Raw genomic sequence first — 19,718 nt, forward strand, 5'->3', positions numbered from 1 at the left:
ATGGAAAACACCAGCCATCCAAACAAACACTTCCAGAAGGCAGAGACTGTTGTCTGATGGACAGTAAATAAAACCCAACATGGGGCTATATAGAAAAGCAATTTATTTAATTATAAGCACTTACACAGTTAGTCATGGAGAGTAACAGGCCTGATGGTGAGACAGGTCAACCAAAATGGAGATGGCATCAAACTATAGTGGTCAAAGACTAACCCCTAAAAAAGCAACTTTTATCAAGGATTAATTTAATCTTAAAAACAAATACTAGCAACTCACTCTTTCGAAACTTGACAGTTGACCAGTGCTACAACTGTCAGGTAAAAACATACATCTTTACAACTTGGTGGTCCCAAGTTAAAAAAGAAAAAAAGAAAGAAAAAGGAAGGAAGGAAGGAAAAAACCACACACAACAAAAAACAGACTTTGTTCAGCTACCTGGCCACAATTGGAGCCACCAACGAGGCTTTGCTAAATTAAGCCCCCAGTTAACAACCATGGTTGGAGCTAACAGCTTTGTTGGTGGCACCTGTTGTAGCTGTGTAGCTGAACAAAGTCTGTGTCTCAAACCAATGTGAAATCCATCTCAGGGTTCAGAGGAACATAAGGAGAGTCTAAAATCACAAGTGCAGACGTGTCTAGGATCCTTGCCCTTCTGGATCCACACTTCCTTCAGGGTCTTCATCATTATAAATGTTCTCTGCCTGCCAAAAAAAATAAAGGAGGGAATTTAGCATGAAGACAGGTTATTTCCTAAAAATAAGTTTCCATAAAATATTATGCCAAGGTGCCTGATAACATTTCAAGTAGGCCCACACATTTCTAACTTAACTACTGTTGAATAAAAACAGCACGAATCATAAATGAATATGGTGTGTTCAGTAACAAGGAACAGGTCACACCTCCTGTATAGAGCACTTTCACATAAGCATAAATGATCACCATTCCCAAACCCTTTAACCAGGTAGATTGTTAACTGCTAAAATAAAAGCCACAAGTCTTTATGGAATGCACAGGAAGTGATCTATATGAGCACAGAATTTCTTTGGAATGATAGAAATAGTTTTTAATTTTTGTGATGTGTAACTCTGGAGTATGATAAAATTCCCAGGATGGTAAACAACTCCAACAAAGCCTTATGTCCAAATCTCAATTTATAATTTTTTTTGAAAAAACCACACTTTTATATAAACTAACCCCTACAGTCACAAGGTGATGAAACAGATTAGTCTTAAATACCAAAACCACCACCACCTAGGCAAAGCTTATTGTTCTTAGAAGCTACTGTCTGTAATTTTATCACACTTAAAAGTTGCAGAAGCCAGCCTGGTCTACAGAAGTGACAGCCAGGGCTACACAGAAAAACCCTGTCTCTTCTGAAACAACATTAAAAAAAAAAAACAAAAAACCAAAAACACAGAACAAAACCACCACTACATAAAGGGGGAAGGGAGGAGATGGTATTTCACATCAATACTTATCAACAGACATCATCTCAGAGGGTCACTGCAAGCTCTAATCTACAGAATTACCCGGTCATTTCTATCCACCATTGCTATAAAATTTGGGGGGTTTTGCAAAGAATTTCTTTGCTAAGTTTGGAAACTTGCTACAACTCCACAGAACAAGAGATTGTTGACATTTATGTATTGTGTGAATACAAATCCCTTGTATCAGCTTCCCCCAAGAACTAGGAATGCAGGGCTACCATGCATACACCGTATTTATTGTTGGGTTTAAGATATTGGCTATAACTAAGGGACCACATGGAAGAGATAAATTCAGCAGGGAGCAGGCACAGACTATTCTCCAAGCAAGTCAATGTAAATACTGAAATCTGGAAGCTCAAACTCCCTTTCCCACTGGGGAGACTGAGAGTTCCAAATGTTTGTCAGTAATTCTGCTGACTAGCCCAACTGTGAGGCAATCTACCAAAACTGCCTTTATTAATAGATCTAGGTATGACCCACAAAGGATATCATCATGAACAGGACAACATGAGCTGTAAACTCTAATGCTTTCTTAGCTGTTCTATGCCAAACACAGGACAGAGCCTAAGCAGGCACCATTACTCTAATCCACAATGGAGGCTGGGAGCCTGGAAAGATCTAGCTTACTCACTCAATCTTTTCTCTTTTTCTGAGGCAGGGCTTCTTTCCTGTGTAACCCTGGCTTCCCTCAACCACTGAGATTCCAAATGCCTCTGCTCCCCAGTGCTACTGGGATTAAAGACATGCACCACTACTGCCTGGCCTTTTCTGAGACTGGGTTTCTATAGAGGCCCAGCTGTCTTAGAATTCAGGATGTAGAACACCAGCTGGTTTCAAACCACAGAGATACCCAAATCCTGAGATTAAAGCCACATAGAAAAACCCTATCTTGAAATAAAGTAACAAGTTCTCACCAAACCCAACAATCATTATCTAAAAACCAAGGCGTTGACATCTGGAGTATTAATCAAAGGTTTAGCTTTGTGTCCTTGAGAAGAGCAATGCTGTTAGAAGTACAGATTTTCAGTTAAAGACTACTTACTCCTATGGAAAAAAAACAAAAACAAACAAACAAAAAAAAAAACCCCATGTGTCTTTATATTGTTCACACGCTATGCTACTAAATTAGGATGTTCCTGCCACATTTTCTATCCTAAGGATCTTTTCCTTGAATATGTAATATGTTTATTAAACAGATAGTAATTCAACTAAGGGACCTAATAGGAGCCAGTTAAATTTTAATTTTTCTTTTGAGATTTTTAAGCAACAAAGATAGTCCAAAGGGTCCAGAGAAAACAAATAAAATAAACCCAATTGATTTTCTTGCTGCTTCAGAGAAATTCAAGATTGAAGAGATTATATAGGGCTACACTTGCCAAATCTATGAAAACCGAGAGACCAGAAATGAGCTGCTCCTTAGCCAGGTTCTATGAAACAAATCCACACCCACCCAGATCATAGTCAAGAATAATGTCCTACCCTCTAAAGAAAGGACATTCCTTGAGCTCTAATTATGGCTACCCTTGTAATGTTCAAAACAGCCTAATCAACTCTCACTCAAGCATTTCCAGGTAATGATTAGGTACATTCTGGAAGGCTGATGGGACAATTATTTAATAGGGTTTGTCTTTTTCTGGATAATGTAGGGCCCTTTATAAAGGAGGTTGACTAGTAACCAATGATAAAGAGAATGCCCAGAGCCAAAAGAAAGTTGTTGTCAGTCTCAGTCTTGGGGAAGTAAATTAACATATATGGGGCCCAATAAGAAAACTCACTTAAGTTAAAAACTATCAAATCTACAGCTTTCTTTTCCAGTTTAAATGTCAACATGCAAATATCTAAACAAGTCTAAACTTAACAGCTAATGCAAAGCTCATGGCTGAACCTCTGAAGATCTTCTGATGTTTACTAAAATTTGGCTCAGTGGTAGAGTGTTTGTCTACCATACACAAGACCCTGAGTTCTATAACCTGGGGGTGGTGATACAAGCCTTAACTCCCAGCACTGGGGAGGCAGAGGACAGGCTGGTCCAGAGCTACATTAAAACCCTGTCTTAGAACCAACCAACCAACCAACCAACCAACCAACCAACCAACCAGCATTAATAAGCCAGCTCGTCCTGTCTTCTAGCATTTGGAAAACTGAGGATAGATACATAGATCCTGTCTTAAACAAAACAAAGCAACACAACCCTTTTCTGGGGGTCAGTGGTAAAGAGTACTTCTTTTTGCAAAAACCCAGGTACAGTTCTAAGCACCCACATGGTATCTTACTATCATCAGTATCTACAGGCCACGGAGATCTGATGCCTCCTTTTGGCCCCCAGAGGCACTGCATGCACATGGTGCACATAAATAAATGCAGAAAAACATACATGTAAATAAATCTCAAACTAAACCTTTTAGGTCTCTACCATCTCTAGACTATCTTAAAAACAAGGCTGCCATATCATAAACTGCTAAAAGATTTTAAAATTCTCTTTAAAGAAGTATGTCTTCTTAAAAACAAAACAAAAAAGCTCTAAAGTCAGGCACAGTGCTTTATGCCTATAATTCCAGCACTTGGGAGGCAAAAGCAGGCAGGTCTCTGTGAGTTCAAGGCCAGCCCGGGCCACACAGAGAAACCCTCTTGAAACTACAAAAATCCCAAACAAACCAACAAATCCAAAGTTCCAGGAATCTATTAGTAGCTATAGCCTTACTTTGTTTTGATTTATTATTTTTCTTTAATTGGTACTCAATGGTTATACCCTTATTATCACTTAATACAATCTATCACTGCATTCTTAAAATTCTTAAAATTGTTATTTTTGTATCTAACCACATTCTCAGTAGAGAAGCACCAGAATGCATATACAAGATTTAAATAGTCCAAGATCATACCCCTACAAGCAAGCTACCCAAGGATGGCTCTCTTATGACAAGCATGGCCAGACTTTCCTGGCTCTTGCTCACTTAGGTGTACCAGTTAATATAATTACATCATTATTGTAACCCTTGCCGCCTTAGAGGGTTTCTCTGTGTGGAGTCATGTAGTCTTGGCTGTTCTGGAACTCACTACATAGCCCAAGCTTGAACTCAGAAATTTGCCTTCCTACTAAGTGCCAGAATTAAATAAAGGCATGTGCCAGCATGCCCTGTCCAAATCTTGTATTTTTAATCTTGCATTACTAAGACAACTTCAGACCTAGAAACAACCTTATTCTATGCATGTACTTAGAATGGTATAATACTGGGAAAAAAAAAATAAACTCACTTCAGCTACAGAACTTGCTGAGTCATGTTATTAAGGGGGAAAAAGGCCAGGCTAATCTAGAAAGCAGGTTCTAGAACAGGTAGGGTTATAAAGAGAAACTCCCTGGAGACCCAAACCAAAAACAGAAAGACATAAAGTCTCTAAGTATAGACATACCGAATAAAGAGAAAATTAATTTTTATTTAGTCAAACTAAAAATAACCAGTGGCACAATCAAGTAAAAAAAAAAGGTTGAGCCAGGTAGTAGTGGCGCTGCACACCATTAATTTCAGCACCCAGGAAGCAGAGGCTGAATCATCCAGTCTGGTCTACAGGGTGAGTTCTAGAACAACCAAGGCCACACCAAGAAATGCTGTCTTGAAAAACCAAACCAGGTCGATACCTCTTTTTCCTGCGTGAGATACGTATCGGCCCGGAGCTCCGTCATTAAACTACCTCATGCTTTTGCAACAAAAAAAAAAAAAAGAAAAAAAAAGAAAAACCAAACCAAAAAACAAACACCAAAAAGCAGCAGCAATTCAAAATGACACATTCAAGAGTTTGACCAGACAGGGCTACATGAGACCTTGCCACAAAACAAGTAACATTAAAAAAAGGAAAATGACACATAAACATTGAAGTCACATCTTATATAGATGGCAACTGCATCTACAAAGTATGTGTATATATGTGTGTACACCTGTCATTCATATCTTCACAAGCAGGTATGAAAGGAATAATGTCTCACATATGTAGCTTTTCATAAACACACACAAAGCCACTCACCATCTGCCACACTTGCATGATATTGTCTTCTGATACAGAACAAATCACCCAAGGTTCATTGGGATTCCAGGAGAAGTCAGATATCTTGGCAGTGTGACCACCATGAATAAACTGGAAGAAGGAACAAAACAAAGATACTAAATACAGACAACATCACATCACAGCCCACTCATTGTTTCACTATCTAAAACACTGAAGATCCCAAAGTGCCTGACTTGAAACATACCAACAACTCTGGTGGGCCATCTTCTGCATCTTCTGGGGACTGCTCTTCCCCAATTTTACTTAAAATGAAAATAGAAAATTAAGTCAGAAAACATTACACTCAGTACCTGTCTTTGAAAAATGTAAAGACAGTAACTTTACTAAGCTTGGTGGCATTCAAGAAGCAGAGGCAGGAAATCTCTTGAGTTTGAAGCCAACCTAGTCTACAGAAGGAATTAGGACAGCTGTCCCTCAAACACCCCCACCCAAATAAACCTCAGGGATAGGGTAATTAACATAAAACTCACCTTAGATCCCAAACGTTCAGCCGGCGATCAGTACCACTGGAAGCTAAGATAGTCTCATTGTGAGGTGACCATTGAACCTATACCCAAGAGTGAAGAAAAAACTTCATTAATGAATGAAAGAATATGGTTAAAACAGACAAATACTTCTTACATGAAAATAACTCATTGCTAAAGATGGGGTATTAGCTTCTGTTCCATTTTACACTGTCCCACATGTGACTCAATAGGGCCTCAGAGCATACAGCTCAAATTGGCTTCAAACCTTTGTGTCACACAACACTGAAACATAAGTCACCAAACCTAGCTTCAACTTACACCTTTGAAACCTATTTTCCTCCTCTTCCTGACAAATCTATTATTTTCTCAACTGCTCATTGTGTACCACAAGATACAGGATAGGCTACTTCTCTACCTTTCTCCTCAAGGATTCCTCACAATCATATTAGCTATAAAAGATACAAACAGGGCTGGGGAGATGGCTCAGTGGTTAGAGCACCGACTGCTCTTCCAGAGGTCCTGAGTTCAAATCCCAGCAACAACATGGTGGTTCACAACCATGTGTAATGGGATCTGATGCCCTCTTCTGGTGTGTCTGAGGACAGCTACAGTGTACTCATATACATAAAATTATAGTATATATTTTGACTCTTCGGGGCTTGATAAGATGACACATAACACATCCAATTTCTATGATTATATTTATTAAAAAAGAAAAAAAGAATTTAATGATTAACCTGTGGAGGTAGAACACACAGATGCACAGGTACCTCCTTTCTCCTAGTTCTCCAAGTGCTGGGATTATAGACATGTACCCCAAAAAATCCAGCAATAGTTTAATATTCCAAGAAACCAGAATAGGTATAGAGATTTTTTTCTTTTAGAACTGTTTTAAGCTCTAAAGTTCTACTAACCTGAGCAGATTTTCTGTAGATAAAAGGAGATGAAAGAAAGGGAAGGGAAGGGATAGGCACATTGGTTTCTCTTACTTGGAATATTTCATCCTTATGTGATTCAAAGGAATGCAACTTGAGTTTCAGATTTCTCAGATCCCACAAGGCAACAGTCTTATGTACAAGAAGAAAAACAAATCAGTATCAATGTATTAAATAACAACCTAGGGATATAACAAGATGGTTCACTGGTAAGGGTGCTTGCTGACAAGCCTGATAAAATGAGTTTGATTCCAGAACCAACAGTGGAGAACTCTGAAGAATTGTCCTTTGACCTCTCTAGGTGTCCTTTGACCTCTCTAGGTGTCATGGTATATGTACCTCCTCCACTCCTGCCAAATACATAAGTGTAATTTTAAAAGTTTTAAATTAAAAATCACATTTATTTATTTATATATTTTAATATCCTGACCTGCAGTTTATGCCTCTCACATATTTTATCTATTTAGTGTGTATACACACGTGCCATGAAAACCATGTAAAGATCAGAGGTCAACTTGAAGGAGTTGGTAATTTCCTTTAGTCATTTGGGTATTAGGGACTGAACTGAGATCTTCAGGCTTCTGTCAGTGTCTTTACTCACTGAGGTATCCTGCCAACTCAATAATAAGCCCTTTTAAAAAATTTACAGGAAAGACCAGGAAAACCCTTAACTAAAATAAAACATTAACTCAGCACCCACTTGGTGTTTCACAAACATTTGTAAAATTAAATCTCAAAGAGATCTGACCTCAACAGGAGCCAGGCACCATGCTCAAGACATATGTAAGTGAAAATACTTATAAATTTAAAACCTCAAACACAGCAAACCTACCTTGTCAGCTGATCCTGTGGCAAGAATGAACTCACTATAGGGATTGAAAGATAAGCAATTCACTTCAGCTGTGTGAGCATCAACAGAGTGGCTTGGCTTGGAAGTATTGTTTGAACGAGTATCCCAACTTAATAATAATAAAAAAAGAACAGAAAAGAAACTTAACATGGTAACTAATACAAAACTGTAAAAACATATTAAAGAGAAGTAATGGGTTCCACTTACATCATAAGTTTCTGATCATCAGCAACTGAGCCAAACAGAGACTCGTGGAGCAGATGCCAGGAAACATCCTCTACGACTGCTGTATGCCCAGTAAAGATGGTCTTTGCATCCACCACTTTTCCTTCTTTTGGAACTGCACTGATGTCCCACAGGCAGATGGTCTTAAATGTAAAATTAACCATTATATAAAAGATTCTCACTTCCCCGCATATCCCAAAAAAGAAACCCATTGGTAACAATCCCAGACTTGCTTCAAAACTGCAAAGACACATACGTGGTCATCTGAAGCACTAAGTAAGTGCCCACTGAGATTTGGATTCCAAGAAAGTCCATAACCTTCCTTCTGATGTCCACGGAGACGCAAATCTGGGTTGCATTCCCCAGAAGGGTCTGCAAAATAACACATCAAGAGTAAAAAAATCCATCGTCTTTCTGGGTTTATTAAGCAAATTATACCAAATACAGACCCATCACCAGCTATGTAACGCTAAAATCGGGCAATCATGATTTTCTTCCACACAAAAGCATTTCACTTGAAAAATGTAAAATACCCACACATTATCAATATAAACAAACAAAAACCTGCATCTGATTAAAAAGAAGAGATACCTGGTTTAGAAGGGTGCTTTGTGTAGTCAAAAACAAGAACATCACTGGATGGAGTCTTCGTTGCAATGATGCAAGGGTTCTGAGGCATATACCGGGCCCTGTTTACTTCGCCTTCATGGTTGATCTTTATTTCTATTTCAATTTTCCCACTGACAGAACCAAAACCTCCAAATTCTGTATACATATAAAAAACAAAGTACTTAAGCAACCAAGTATATTTAGAAGACCAAACCTACAGAACTAAAGAACATGCATATATTTGTAATTAGATAGATTAGTAATAATTCATAATAATAATCATTGAAATTGTCAGTATGAGTAAAAAGCCAGGTGTGGTAGTTCATACTTTTGATCCTAACACTTAGGAGGCAGAGGCAGGTGTATCTTAGAGACCTGGTCCACAGAGAAAAGTTCCAGGACAACACAGAGAAACCATGTTTAGAAAAACCAAAAAAAGAAAATGTTGTCTGTCACTAACACCACTATTCAAATGTTACTTTATGGACAGTGGTTAAGAGCACTGACTGCTCCTGTAGAAGTCCTGAGTTCAATTCCAGCAACCACATGGTGACTCACAACCACCTATAATAGAATTCAATGCCCTCTGCTGGTGTGTCTGAAGACAGCTAAAGTGTATTCACAACAAGCAAACAAATAAGACAAAGTTTTAGGTATCCACTGATTGACTGTTAGGGTCTTATTTAGTATAGACCACCACCCTCCAACAACTACGTAGCCAAGGATGACCTTGAACTTCTAGCTCTACCTCTGGTGTTGGGATTACAGATAAACACCTCTATTACTAGAAAAGTGTTGCTAACTGAAGGTCAAAATTTATTTTCAGAGAGCAAAGGTGTAAATGCACAATACTGTTGGCCAATTAGGTAATCTTCAGCCTCAAAATAATTATACATTCACTTATTTTGAGACAAGGCTTCACTGTAGCCCCGACTTGCCTAAAACCTGCTATCCAGATCCGACTGGCCTGGAACACACAGCAATTCACCTACCTCTGCCTCCCCCAAGCACTCAAAGACTCAAGTGACTATATTTACCTATTTTTGCCTGTAGTGCACACACCATGCAACACATCTTTAATCCTGACACTAGAGTGGCAGAGGCAGGCAGATCTTTTGAGTTCTAGACTAGCCAGCGAGCCAGGGGAACACAGTGATACCCTGTCTTTGAAAAAAGACTTTGAAAAGAAGGAAAGAAATATACTACATCTTCACATACACCCGATTCTACAACACATACAAGATGTAACCCAGAACCAGGGAAAAAGGCTCTTTTGAGCCAGCTAGCTCAGAGCATTTGCTGCAGCTACAAAACAGCGAAGACATTGCCTCAACAAGGTAGAAGACAAAGTTACCCCCTGACCTCCGCACAAAAACACCAACACCCATACAGGTATGTAAAAATATTAGAAAATATTTAACATAAGTGATCAAGACATTTTCAGTCTACACACACGATTAGTAAACACACAAGTACACACAACCCTGACCTTCTAAAAAGTTTAACTTTCAAAGTGCAATATGCAGGTGAAAACCAATACTTGGCAGAGCCCTGGAGCAAATACTTAAAATATAGTATTAAAACTTAGAATTTAAACTGTGATCATTTTGTTTTGCAGACACTGTTTGACCATGTCTCAATAGCCCAGCTTGTTTCACACTCAAGGTCCTCCTGCTGTCCAAGTACTGAGATTATAAAGCATGTGCTACTATATGCAGCTCTCAAAGTTTTAACACAGGTTAGGATGTGTCTTTTTCCCCCTTGTTTGCAGACTGAGTCTAAGGCCACACATTTGCTAGACAGACATTACCATTGAGCCATTAACACCCCTACCCAAGCTACAATCACTTAAAAAGGAAAGGTCTGAAACATCAACAAAAAACCCACTGAAAGCAAAAAAATTCTTCCTAGTTTTTTTTTTTTTTTAAACACCATTAAAATCAACCCAAAGTACAACAGACATGAACAAATCTGTGTGTACTAGAAGCACCATTCACATCACAATGAAAACAGTCCAGCGGGCAGGGGAGGGCACACTGGTGAAGAATATTAGCTGCTTTTCAAGAGAGCCAGGCTTTGATGTTAAGCTCCCACATGGTGGCCCATAACCACCTGGAACTTCAGTGCTAAGGGATCTGACATCTTTTCTGGCCTCCACAGGCATCAGGCACACATAAGATGCACTGACAGATATGCTGAAAAACACCCATATACTTTAATAGTAACAACAATAAAAGCAACCTCTTTTAAAAAGGGGGACATTTCAGGCTAGGATAGACCACACAGAGACCCTGTCTAAAACCAAAACAACAAAAACCCCCAAAACAACAGCAATAAAGAACTCTGAACATTTCCATCCTTCTAAACCAATACTATTGACACACAGGTTCTGTCACTGGTTTCTAATACCTTTCTAGGCCATGAGATTAGTGGAATCTCAAAGAACATTTTTTAACAACACAAACCATATAACCAAATTATTATCACAAACAATGAACTTTTTAAACGAAGTTCATCTTTTAGATAGGAAATTACTTAAGTAAGCAATAATCTCTCAGAACCCTTTCTTTTTGTGTCTGTGGTGCTAGGTATAGAGCCCAGAGTCTTACAGATGCAGGACAAGTTGAGATACAACCCAGCACCCAAAGACTTAAGACATTAATTTAGACATAACTGTACCCATCGTCTGAAGTCACCATTCCCCCAAACCTTTTAAATACCATGCCTAACCTCTGATCTGTAAAGCATCACTTTAATGGCAAAGGAAGATAGGGTGTGTAACACTGGGGTACTGTGATAATCAAATTAAACTACCCATAGCTGTTATTCACATTACTGCTTTTTTTTTTTTTTGTCAGTTTTTGGAAAGAGAAGCCCTTTTGAGAAGTTCACTCCGGGTCTCAACCACAACTGCCTTTAATGTTTGATAATCCTTCCCCATCTGGCACTGTGACACACACCCACACCAACACACAAAACAGAACTGTAGTCAAAGTAAGAGCAGGCTTATCACCAATTCCCCAAAGCAAGATAAACATTCAGGGAATAGGACTAAATTCTAATCAAACACACCAGCAAAATAAACAGACCAAAGTTTTATCAGTTGAAGTACTTTAAAAAAAAACATAGAGTTCTTCGAACAAAAAAGCATTTCACAGAATGACAAAAAAAATGTTAAAGGACATTAGAAGAAAAGTCAACAATAATTTATAAACAATGTATTGTGTAGATTTTAAACAATAACAGAAGCCAGGTTTGTTAGCTTAATCTCTCCCAGAACTTCAGAGGTGAAGGCACAGATGATTACAAGGCAGACTGGGTTACATGACAGCCTTTTCAGAAACAAAGCAAAATACAACACACACAAACTTAAAAATCTTAACACTACAAATAAAATGACCTTGAAGGATGGAGATGGCTCAATGGGTAAAAAGTCTGCTACACAGCAAAGATGAAGATCTAAGTTTGAATCCTTAGCACACTGACATAAATGACCAGGTATGGCTTCAAGTTTTCCTGTAACCCCAGGAATAGAGTATGAAGACATGCAGGTGACAGGGCAAGCCTCCAAACTCATCAAAACCACATCTAAGGATTAAGTAAGAATGACAGGAAGTCCTGACTTCCAAGTGTGCTGGCATGGACATGTGCACCTTTACTCTTGTGGATCACACACACAAAATGACAGAAAAACAAACCCACACCACACACCCTACACCACTTCTTAGGTACCAATAAAACCCGAGGAGATGATTAAGAGGTTAAAAGCACTGGTTTTCTTGGAGAGGTCCTAAGTTCAGTTCCCAGCAACCCATGGTGGTTTACAACCATCTGTAATGGGTTCTGATGCCCTCTACTAACATTAGGTGTACATATAGACAGAGCACCACCCATATAAATAAGTCCTAAAAAGAAAAAGTCCTGCATGTAGCAAGTGCTCAACCCTCTTTGAACACTGAGCCTTCTGCCTCTACCTTCCAAGTATATACCACTGTATGTGGTTTAGAATCCAAGGCCTTGTTCATCAGATAAATAATCCTACCAACTGAGCTACATCCTTAACTTCCCCTTTCTGTTTTTATTTAACTATACATATACATAGTGGCAAGACCAGGTTCAATTCTCAGTGGCTCACAAATGTCTATAACCACACTTCCAAGGGATCCGATACCCCCCACTTACTGGCCCTCATAAGCACATAAGTAGTGCACAGACATACATATAGACAAAACACACACAAAAAGGATGCCAATACATATCTATGGATATCTCCCTAACTGAGCAAATTGTATACCTCCTTAATGAGGATATAACCCATACACCATTACTTCTTCCAACCTTAAGAGTCCTACCTCCTTTTTCACTGTCATAATGGGATGCATCAAATTGAGCATCATCATTAGGGAGCTGGACACTGGCTATCACCAGGTGGTTTTGTTCATCCGATGTGTGTGTTCCCAGAACAAGCCGATGAATGCTGAAATCTTTCCCTTCTGGCCTGTAATAACAAATCACCATTATTCAAGTTGGTAACCCAGGAAATCAGTCAGTAATGTACGTATATAACAAAACAACAAGAGAAACAAACAATTCAACCTTGAGATAGTAAGACAAGACTTGCTTATTGACTTAGAGCTCACTATTAGGCTAACCTGGCTGGTGAAACTGAGGGGTCTTTCCCAGCTCCAAACTTTAAGCATTTACCACCCTGATTCACATCCCTAGTGCTTATGAGGCAAGCACTTTACTGACTGAATCATTACCAAAGCCCCTGTGGGGCGCCGCCCACACATTCCCACGCATTCGCCATTACAAGATGGCGCTGATATCCGGCTGTGGGGCGCCGCCCACACATTCCCACGCATTCGCCATTACAAGATGGCGCTGATATCCGGCTGGAGTTAGCAGTAAACAAGCCATGTGCGCACAGGCTGGGTAACTTTTCCGCTTCATGAGTTCCGCCTCTCCCGTGGCGTCATAGGGCCCGGTGAGTTTCAACCAATCAGGGGGCTCCGCGTCCAAGGCAAGGACTGATCCCTTTATAAGGGGGCGGGCTGGATAGCTCCCTCTCTCTTCTTCCCCTCTCTTCCCCGCTCGTTGGTCCCGCTCCCGTGTGTTTCCGTTCGTGGTCTGGTTCGTGGGCTCGTCCGTCTTGTTCATCGTGTTCGTCTTTTGGTTTTCTCCGCCTTCTTCGTCTTTTCGTCACGTGAAGCAAGTACTGGTTTTCCAGAGCAATAAAGTTTACCGCAGAAGGATTCTATTTCGTGTGCCGCGTCGTTCTTGCAGGCGAGATGGTTGCGCGGGACAAGCTCCCATTTCCCATTTTTAAGAAAGTGGGACCAAAACCATGGTTTAGCAGTTTAATAGTGGTTGCTGCTCTCCTTATAGGACTTGAGTTCAGCTCCCGTGTCAAGTAACCCACAATCACTTGAAAGTCTAGCACCAGGAGATCCAAAGCACGCACATACACTTAAGACATGCACAATTCCCTCCCCACAATGGAATAAAATATATGACAACTGTCCATCAGCTCCCTCCTTCCATCCCATGGGCTCAGGTGATCAAACTTAAGCTGTTAAGTTTGACAGTAGGCACCTCTACTTGACAGTCTATTTCCTACTTCTAGTGGCCCTCTATTAAGGCTATAGCGCATATACAGTACTCAAAATTTTATTTACCTTGGTCAAAAATTTAGAATTAGTTGAAGGAAACTTACTTTTATCCCAGTTTATTGAAATAAAAAAGTGAACAACTATACACTCTTTATAATGGATAAGAAAAAAGAAAATAACTGTTACTTGATATGCCAATACACCTTTGTTTTACCAAAAAACTCTGATATGAGAGAAACTATGGTGTAAAACCCAATGGTAGAGCTTAGTGCCTGGTCATGTGCAAAAGTTCTTGTATTCCACAAAAGAAAAAGAACATTAGCCAGGCAGTGGTGTATGCCTTTAATTCCAGCATGAAGGGGGCAAAGGCAGGTAGATCTCTGAATTCCAGAACAGTTAGGGCTAGAGAAAACCCCTTCTCAAATAACCAAAAAAGAACATTAAATAAACTGTCCAAATAAATACACTGCTCCAAATACTGTGGAAGCAGAGAAGTTTTCATTATAGTTCTCCCTAAACCTAGAGTTGTCTCTCACAACTTTCTGTATGTACAAATCTATCTATGCGTGTGCTTACTTACACATGTAGAGGCTAGAACTTGACAATGGCCTCTGGCTTTATCCTCATAGTTCTACAACTGCTATATCTACTGGCCTATATCCCCAAACTTTATACATTCACTTAAACATTCTACCACTGAGCTACATGCACTCCTACCTGAAAAAACAGATGATTAACATGACTCCCTGGGGCTGGAGAGATGGTTCAGCAGTTAAGAAAACTTCCAGCTCAGCTACTAGAAACAATGACTTTATAAAATTCCTAGGAAAATGAATGTATCTAGAGAATATCATCCTGAGTGAGATAACCCAGTCACAAAAGAACAGACATAAGATGCAGTTACTGATAATTGGATACTAACCCCAGAAAGCTCTGAATACCCAAGAAACAACTCACAGATCATATGAAACTCAAAAAAAAAAAAAGAAAGGCCAAAAAGTAGAAGCCTCAGTCCTTCTTAAGGGGGAAAAAAAAAAAAAAACAAAAAACAAAAAAAAAAAAACAAAAACAAAACCAAAAAAACCCAAGTGTATATATTTCCATGTTATCTTTTGTTTTATATGTACTTTATGCTTATGATAACTAGTAAGATTTCAATGCATACTATCAAACCCTTAAAAAAATCAAGTACTGACAAAAATATACTTATATAGTTTTATGCCAAAAGGCTTTTAAAAATCTGTACATGTATCTCTCTTTTTAAAAAAAATAAAGTTCCAAGAAAGAAAAACAAAACTTCCATGGTCCAATTCCTAATACCCACATGGAGTAATCCAGATGCAGGGGGACCCACAATGCCATCTTCTAGCCTCAGGAAACCCACACAAGATATATACACATACACCTAAATTCAAAACAAAATAAAAAACAAGACAGGCATTCTTAAAGAACTGGGAGAATTAGGGAGATGGCTCTCAGTGATCAAGAGCCACTGTTCTTGCAGAGGACCTGGGTTCAGTTTCCAGCACCCACTTGCTGGCTCATAAACATGTATGTACAACTCTAATTCCAGAACATCTGACACCCTCTTCTAGCCTCCCCAGTTTCCAGGAACACAGTACAAGGTACCAGGTACAAAAGTGACACACTGGCATACACATAGTCAAAACAAAACAAAAGGGAATACCAACTGAAGAATTACCATCCTCAGAATGGCTTTGTAGGCAACCCTGTGGGGCATTTTTCTGGGATTAATGATTTATGTAGGACCTAGCCCACCATGGGCAGTGCCATCCCTTGGCAAGTGATTCTGAGTTATGTAAAGCAAACTGAACAAGACATGTTCACCCATGGCCTCTGTTTCAGTTCCAGCTTCCAGGTTCCACCCCGAACTTCCAAGAGATTGTAAACTGAAATAAATTCTTTTTCTCCCCAGGTTGTTTTTATTCATGGTGTTTTATCATAGCAATAAAAAGCAAACTAAGATAACACCCACATATATAAAATACACCACATGGAAGGCACACAAAAACACTGAAACTAACAGCTGGGGAATACAATACAGTCCAGTAGTAGTGTGTGAAGCTAGTATGGGTGAGGTCCCAGGTTCAATTCAGTAAAACAAAAAACAAATCAGTACATTATGGGCTGGGCTAGATTTAAATACCACAATACTAAAGACAATTATTCTAATTTGAAATGCAAATATTTAACATTTGGGGAAATTAAGCAATACAACTAAAAGAGCTACTAATTAAATCCAATTCTAGTTTTAGAAGTGGAAAAGCCAAATGAGAAACCTAAAAAGATGATTAAAATCACTGTTCAATTTTTTGAATGTCATTTTAAGGCAGTCTAGATTTTATACTGTAAGCAACAAGTAATATTAAGTTTCAAAAAAGAGCTTAATACCATTTGTGTCCTGTAAAAATTAATCTACACTGTAAAGCAGAGCTTCTGAAATCATGGTCCTAGACCAACAACAGTACCACTGGACAAATGTAAGGAATGCAAATTCTCAGTTCTACAGACTCAGCAGCCCTGGAGGGCAGGAGACAAACAAGGGTTACAATACCTGCAGCTGACTATCTTGTACATTGCAATCTGAAACCCTTTGTCTAGATGGGAAAAATTCTATACCAATAGGATTAAATGAAAGCTTATAAGTGCTGTCAAAGGGGTTAAGTAAGCTACCCAGGAAATGTCAAAAGCCAACTACTTTAAGCACATCAAGGAAGAGAAGCCAGTAAGACACTCTATAGAGATGATACTTTTAAAGTGCCAAGGAAGAGGAACTTCAATTTGGGTCTCAAGATATCAACAAACATGCAATCAGTCTTTTCCCCCCAACCCAGTTTAAAAACAAAAACAGAAAAAACTTCATGGGAGAGGGAGGGAACCCTATAATAGCTAAAATTTGGGATTCAAAATTCCAACACATACATTTTGGAGAGGACAGAGTTGTATTATGTAACCTAGGCTGGCCTGAAACTTTTAATTATGCCCTGAGTGCTAGAATACAGACTTGTACCACCACGCAGGGTTTTTTTCTTAGGATGTGTTTGTTATAGGTTAGCCTTGAACTTCCGATTTCCTGCTCTGCCTCTTAAGTGTTGGGATTATAGGCATGTAGCTATAATACATGTAGCTGTAGTACCGCAGACCTTCAACAACCACTGAGAACAGATAGAGATTACTCTACTAAGCTTGAGCTCCCAACTAGTTTTTTAATCTAATAAATTCTCAATTCTACAGGCTGAAGAGATGGTTCAGTAGTAAGAGCACTAGCTGTTCTTTCAGGAGACCAGGAATTGATTCCCAACACTTCTATGGCAGCTCCTAACAGTATAATTCCAGTTCCAGGGAGTTCTGCCCTCTTCTGCCCTCTGTGGGCACTGTACTCAACATGATACAGACATTCAGGTAAAAGACTCCTACATATTAAAAAAAAAAATAAAGAACAACAACAAAAAAAAGTCCAACTCCAAACTTTTAGACACCTGAATGGATTTGTTCAACATCTTTGAGATGAACGTCTCTATTTCCCTCAACATGCTGCAAAGGCAGCAGCCTCACTACTAGTAAAATGTACATGAACTTTCCATTACACACAAGCAGAGATGTATTTACTGCCTTTCTTACTATGCACAAGGTTCAATTTTTAGCCCTCAAACCAAAACAACTCTTTACTCCAAATTTCTGTTACCTGCTGAACCCAATCATTCACCATCTTTGTATTGCCACTTGCTTCTTCCTCCAAGCCAGTCCTGGTATTTCATGTTGACAGACATTCCCTTTGCAATTTCACTGTAAGGGCCCAGGGACGCCCACCCAACTTCCTGTGCTGAGGCCAGTAGGCGCTCAATCATTAAGCATTACAACCCCCGTGTTACCTATGTACTTACCTAAAAGCTCACACACTACTTAACTCAAAACACCCACCCCCACTTTAGTTAGACAGATCCCAAACCTATCTTGCTATTTATGATATTTATTTATCATAAAAAATGACTTGAGAAATCACATTTTGTTGAGTAAACCGGACCCAGGCCACCTTTTGAAAACTGTCAAGGCCAACACCAGTTATAAGAATAGTTATTCAACTCAGTGCCAAGGTGGGGGGAACCAAAACAACAACAACAACAACAAAATGCATGTTTTCTCTTGCAGGATAAATTACAAGATGATTCTGTTTTCGACCTTACTTTTTGTCGAGGAAAATAAATACTACTCATAGGCTCTGATTATGTACCCCCTCTGAGAAACTGGAGGGAAAAACAAAACAAAACCAATGAACTACCAAAGTCATAATTCAAGAGAATCTCGTCACCTGGTCACATCTGGAAGCCACTGAGCAGTTAAGCTGGGCCACTCCAGGGCATGGGTCATCACCAAATCATAAAGAAAAGGGGTGTTCTTCTTCCATATTTTGTACTCCTCGTTGATCACACGTTCCTCCACCGCGTCGTCAAAGGCCGCTAAAATGTTTTGTAAAAACAAATTAAGTTAGCGAACAGAAACGGAAGGCGAACAAACCTCTCCAAAGCCACCGGCGCGGCGCCCGGGTTCTGACAACGAAATGGAGATTTCGTCCTAATCTCCCAGGTCGCAGGCACTAACGCGGTCCTCGGCCGCGACGGGCCGGAAGTCCTCGGGCCATCCCAGCCGGACACTCCGTTACTCTTTTTGGGCGATGCTGTCCAACATCGAAGCACGGGGGCGCGCGCCAAGTCCACGAAACCCGGGAGCAGGCCTGCGCATCGAGTCTGGGGGTGGGGAGCGGCGCCCCGAGTCCCGGCAGGGAGCGGCGTACTCGCCTAGGCCCGAGACCTGGCGTCGCCTCGCATCCGCTCCGGAGGAGCCGGCGCACCGTTAGCCCGCCCCGCTGGGAGCTCATTCCTCAGGACGGAGTTGCTGGAACTAGGCTCGCCAGAATCGGGCCTGATCCCCAGTCTTAGGCCGCGTAACTGGCCACGACACAGCCCCGAAACCCAGCACCCTCGCGAGCGGGCCTCGGCACACTCACCTTCCTTGTCAGCCATGGCGGCAGGCGAGCCGGGAGGGGTTGGGGGATCCCGGGGTCGTGCGTTGCAGGAGGGGCGGGGAGGCTACGAGCGCTCGCTCCGCGCGCGCGGCCTCTATTGTTTCCTGCGGCCCGTGCGTAGGGGGCCGGCTCGCGTGCCTTCGCGCCAACCCTGGCCAATGAGGAAGCGAAGGGTCGGAGGGGTGGGCGGAGCATCCGCGTCGCGGCCAATGGAGACGCTCGGAAGTCGCTTTCCGCGGGTCTGAGGCGTGCGCTCAGTCCCTCCCCCCCCCCCCCACAGTCCCGAGGCTTCCACGGATTGCGCGCGCGCCCCGCCTGCCTGGACTATTCCCGAGCAGATCACGTGATCCCCCTCCCTTCCCACTCCGCTCCCTAAACCCCACACACGCTCATGCTGAGCCATCTTCTTAGAGGGCCGTTATAACTC

General features: G+C 40.6%; 1 protein-coding gene across 1 annotated transcript; it reads right to left on the minus strand.

The window, feature by feature from the left end:
* Nucleotides 1–86: 86 nt before the first annotated feature.
* On the minus strand, nt 87–19,409 carry RBBP4 (RB binding protein 4, chromatin remodeling factor). The gene is made up of 12 exons (XM_080921480.1): nt 19,274–19,409; nt 18,578–18,725; nt 12,988–13,133; nt 8,618–8,791; nt 8,283–8,398; nt 8,009–8,169; nt 7,784–7,910; nt 7,006–7,083; nt 6,020–6,096; nt 5,734–5,791; nt 5,508–5,618; nt 87–701 (listed from the first exon to the last, which is right to left on the minus strand). The coding sequence occupies exons 1-12, from the start codon at nt 19,287–19,289 to the stop codon at nt 636–638; spliced, it is 1,278 nt and encodes a 425-aa protein (XP_080777606.1). The 5' UTR covers nt 19,290–19,409; the 3' UTR covers nt 87–635.
* Between the last annotated feature and the right edge of the window lie 309 nt (nt 19,410–19,718).

This window comes from Micromys minutus, assembly GCF_963924665.1.
Source record: "Micromys minutus genome assembly, chromosome: 9".
NCBI lineage: Eukaryota > Metazoa > Chordata > Mammalia > Rodentia > Muridae > Micromys > Micromys minutus.

Coding starts and splice junctions, on each gene's coding strand:
- RBBP4 (XM_080921480.1), bottom strand. Junction 8,792..12,987: donor TTATGACAGTGAAAAAGGAG/GTAGGACTCTTA, acceptor ATATGTATACAG/AATTTGGAGGTTTTGGTTCT. Junction 5,619..5,733: donor ATGGCCCACCAGAGTTGTTG/GTATGTTTCAAG, acceptor TCCTTCTTCCAG/TTTATTCATGGTGGTCACAC.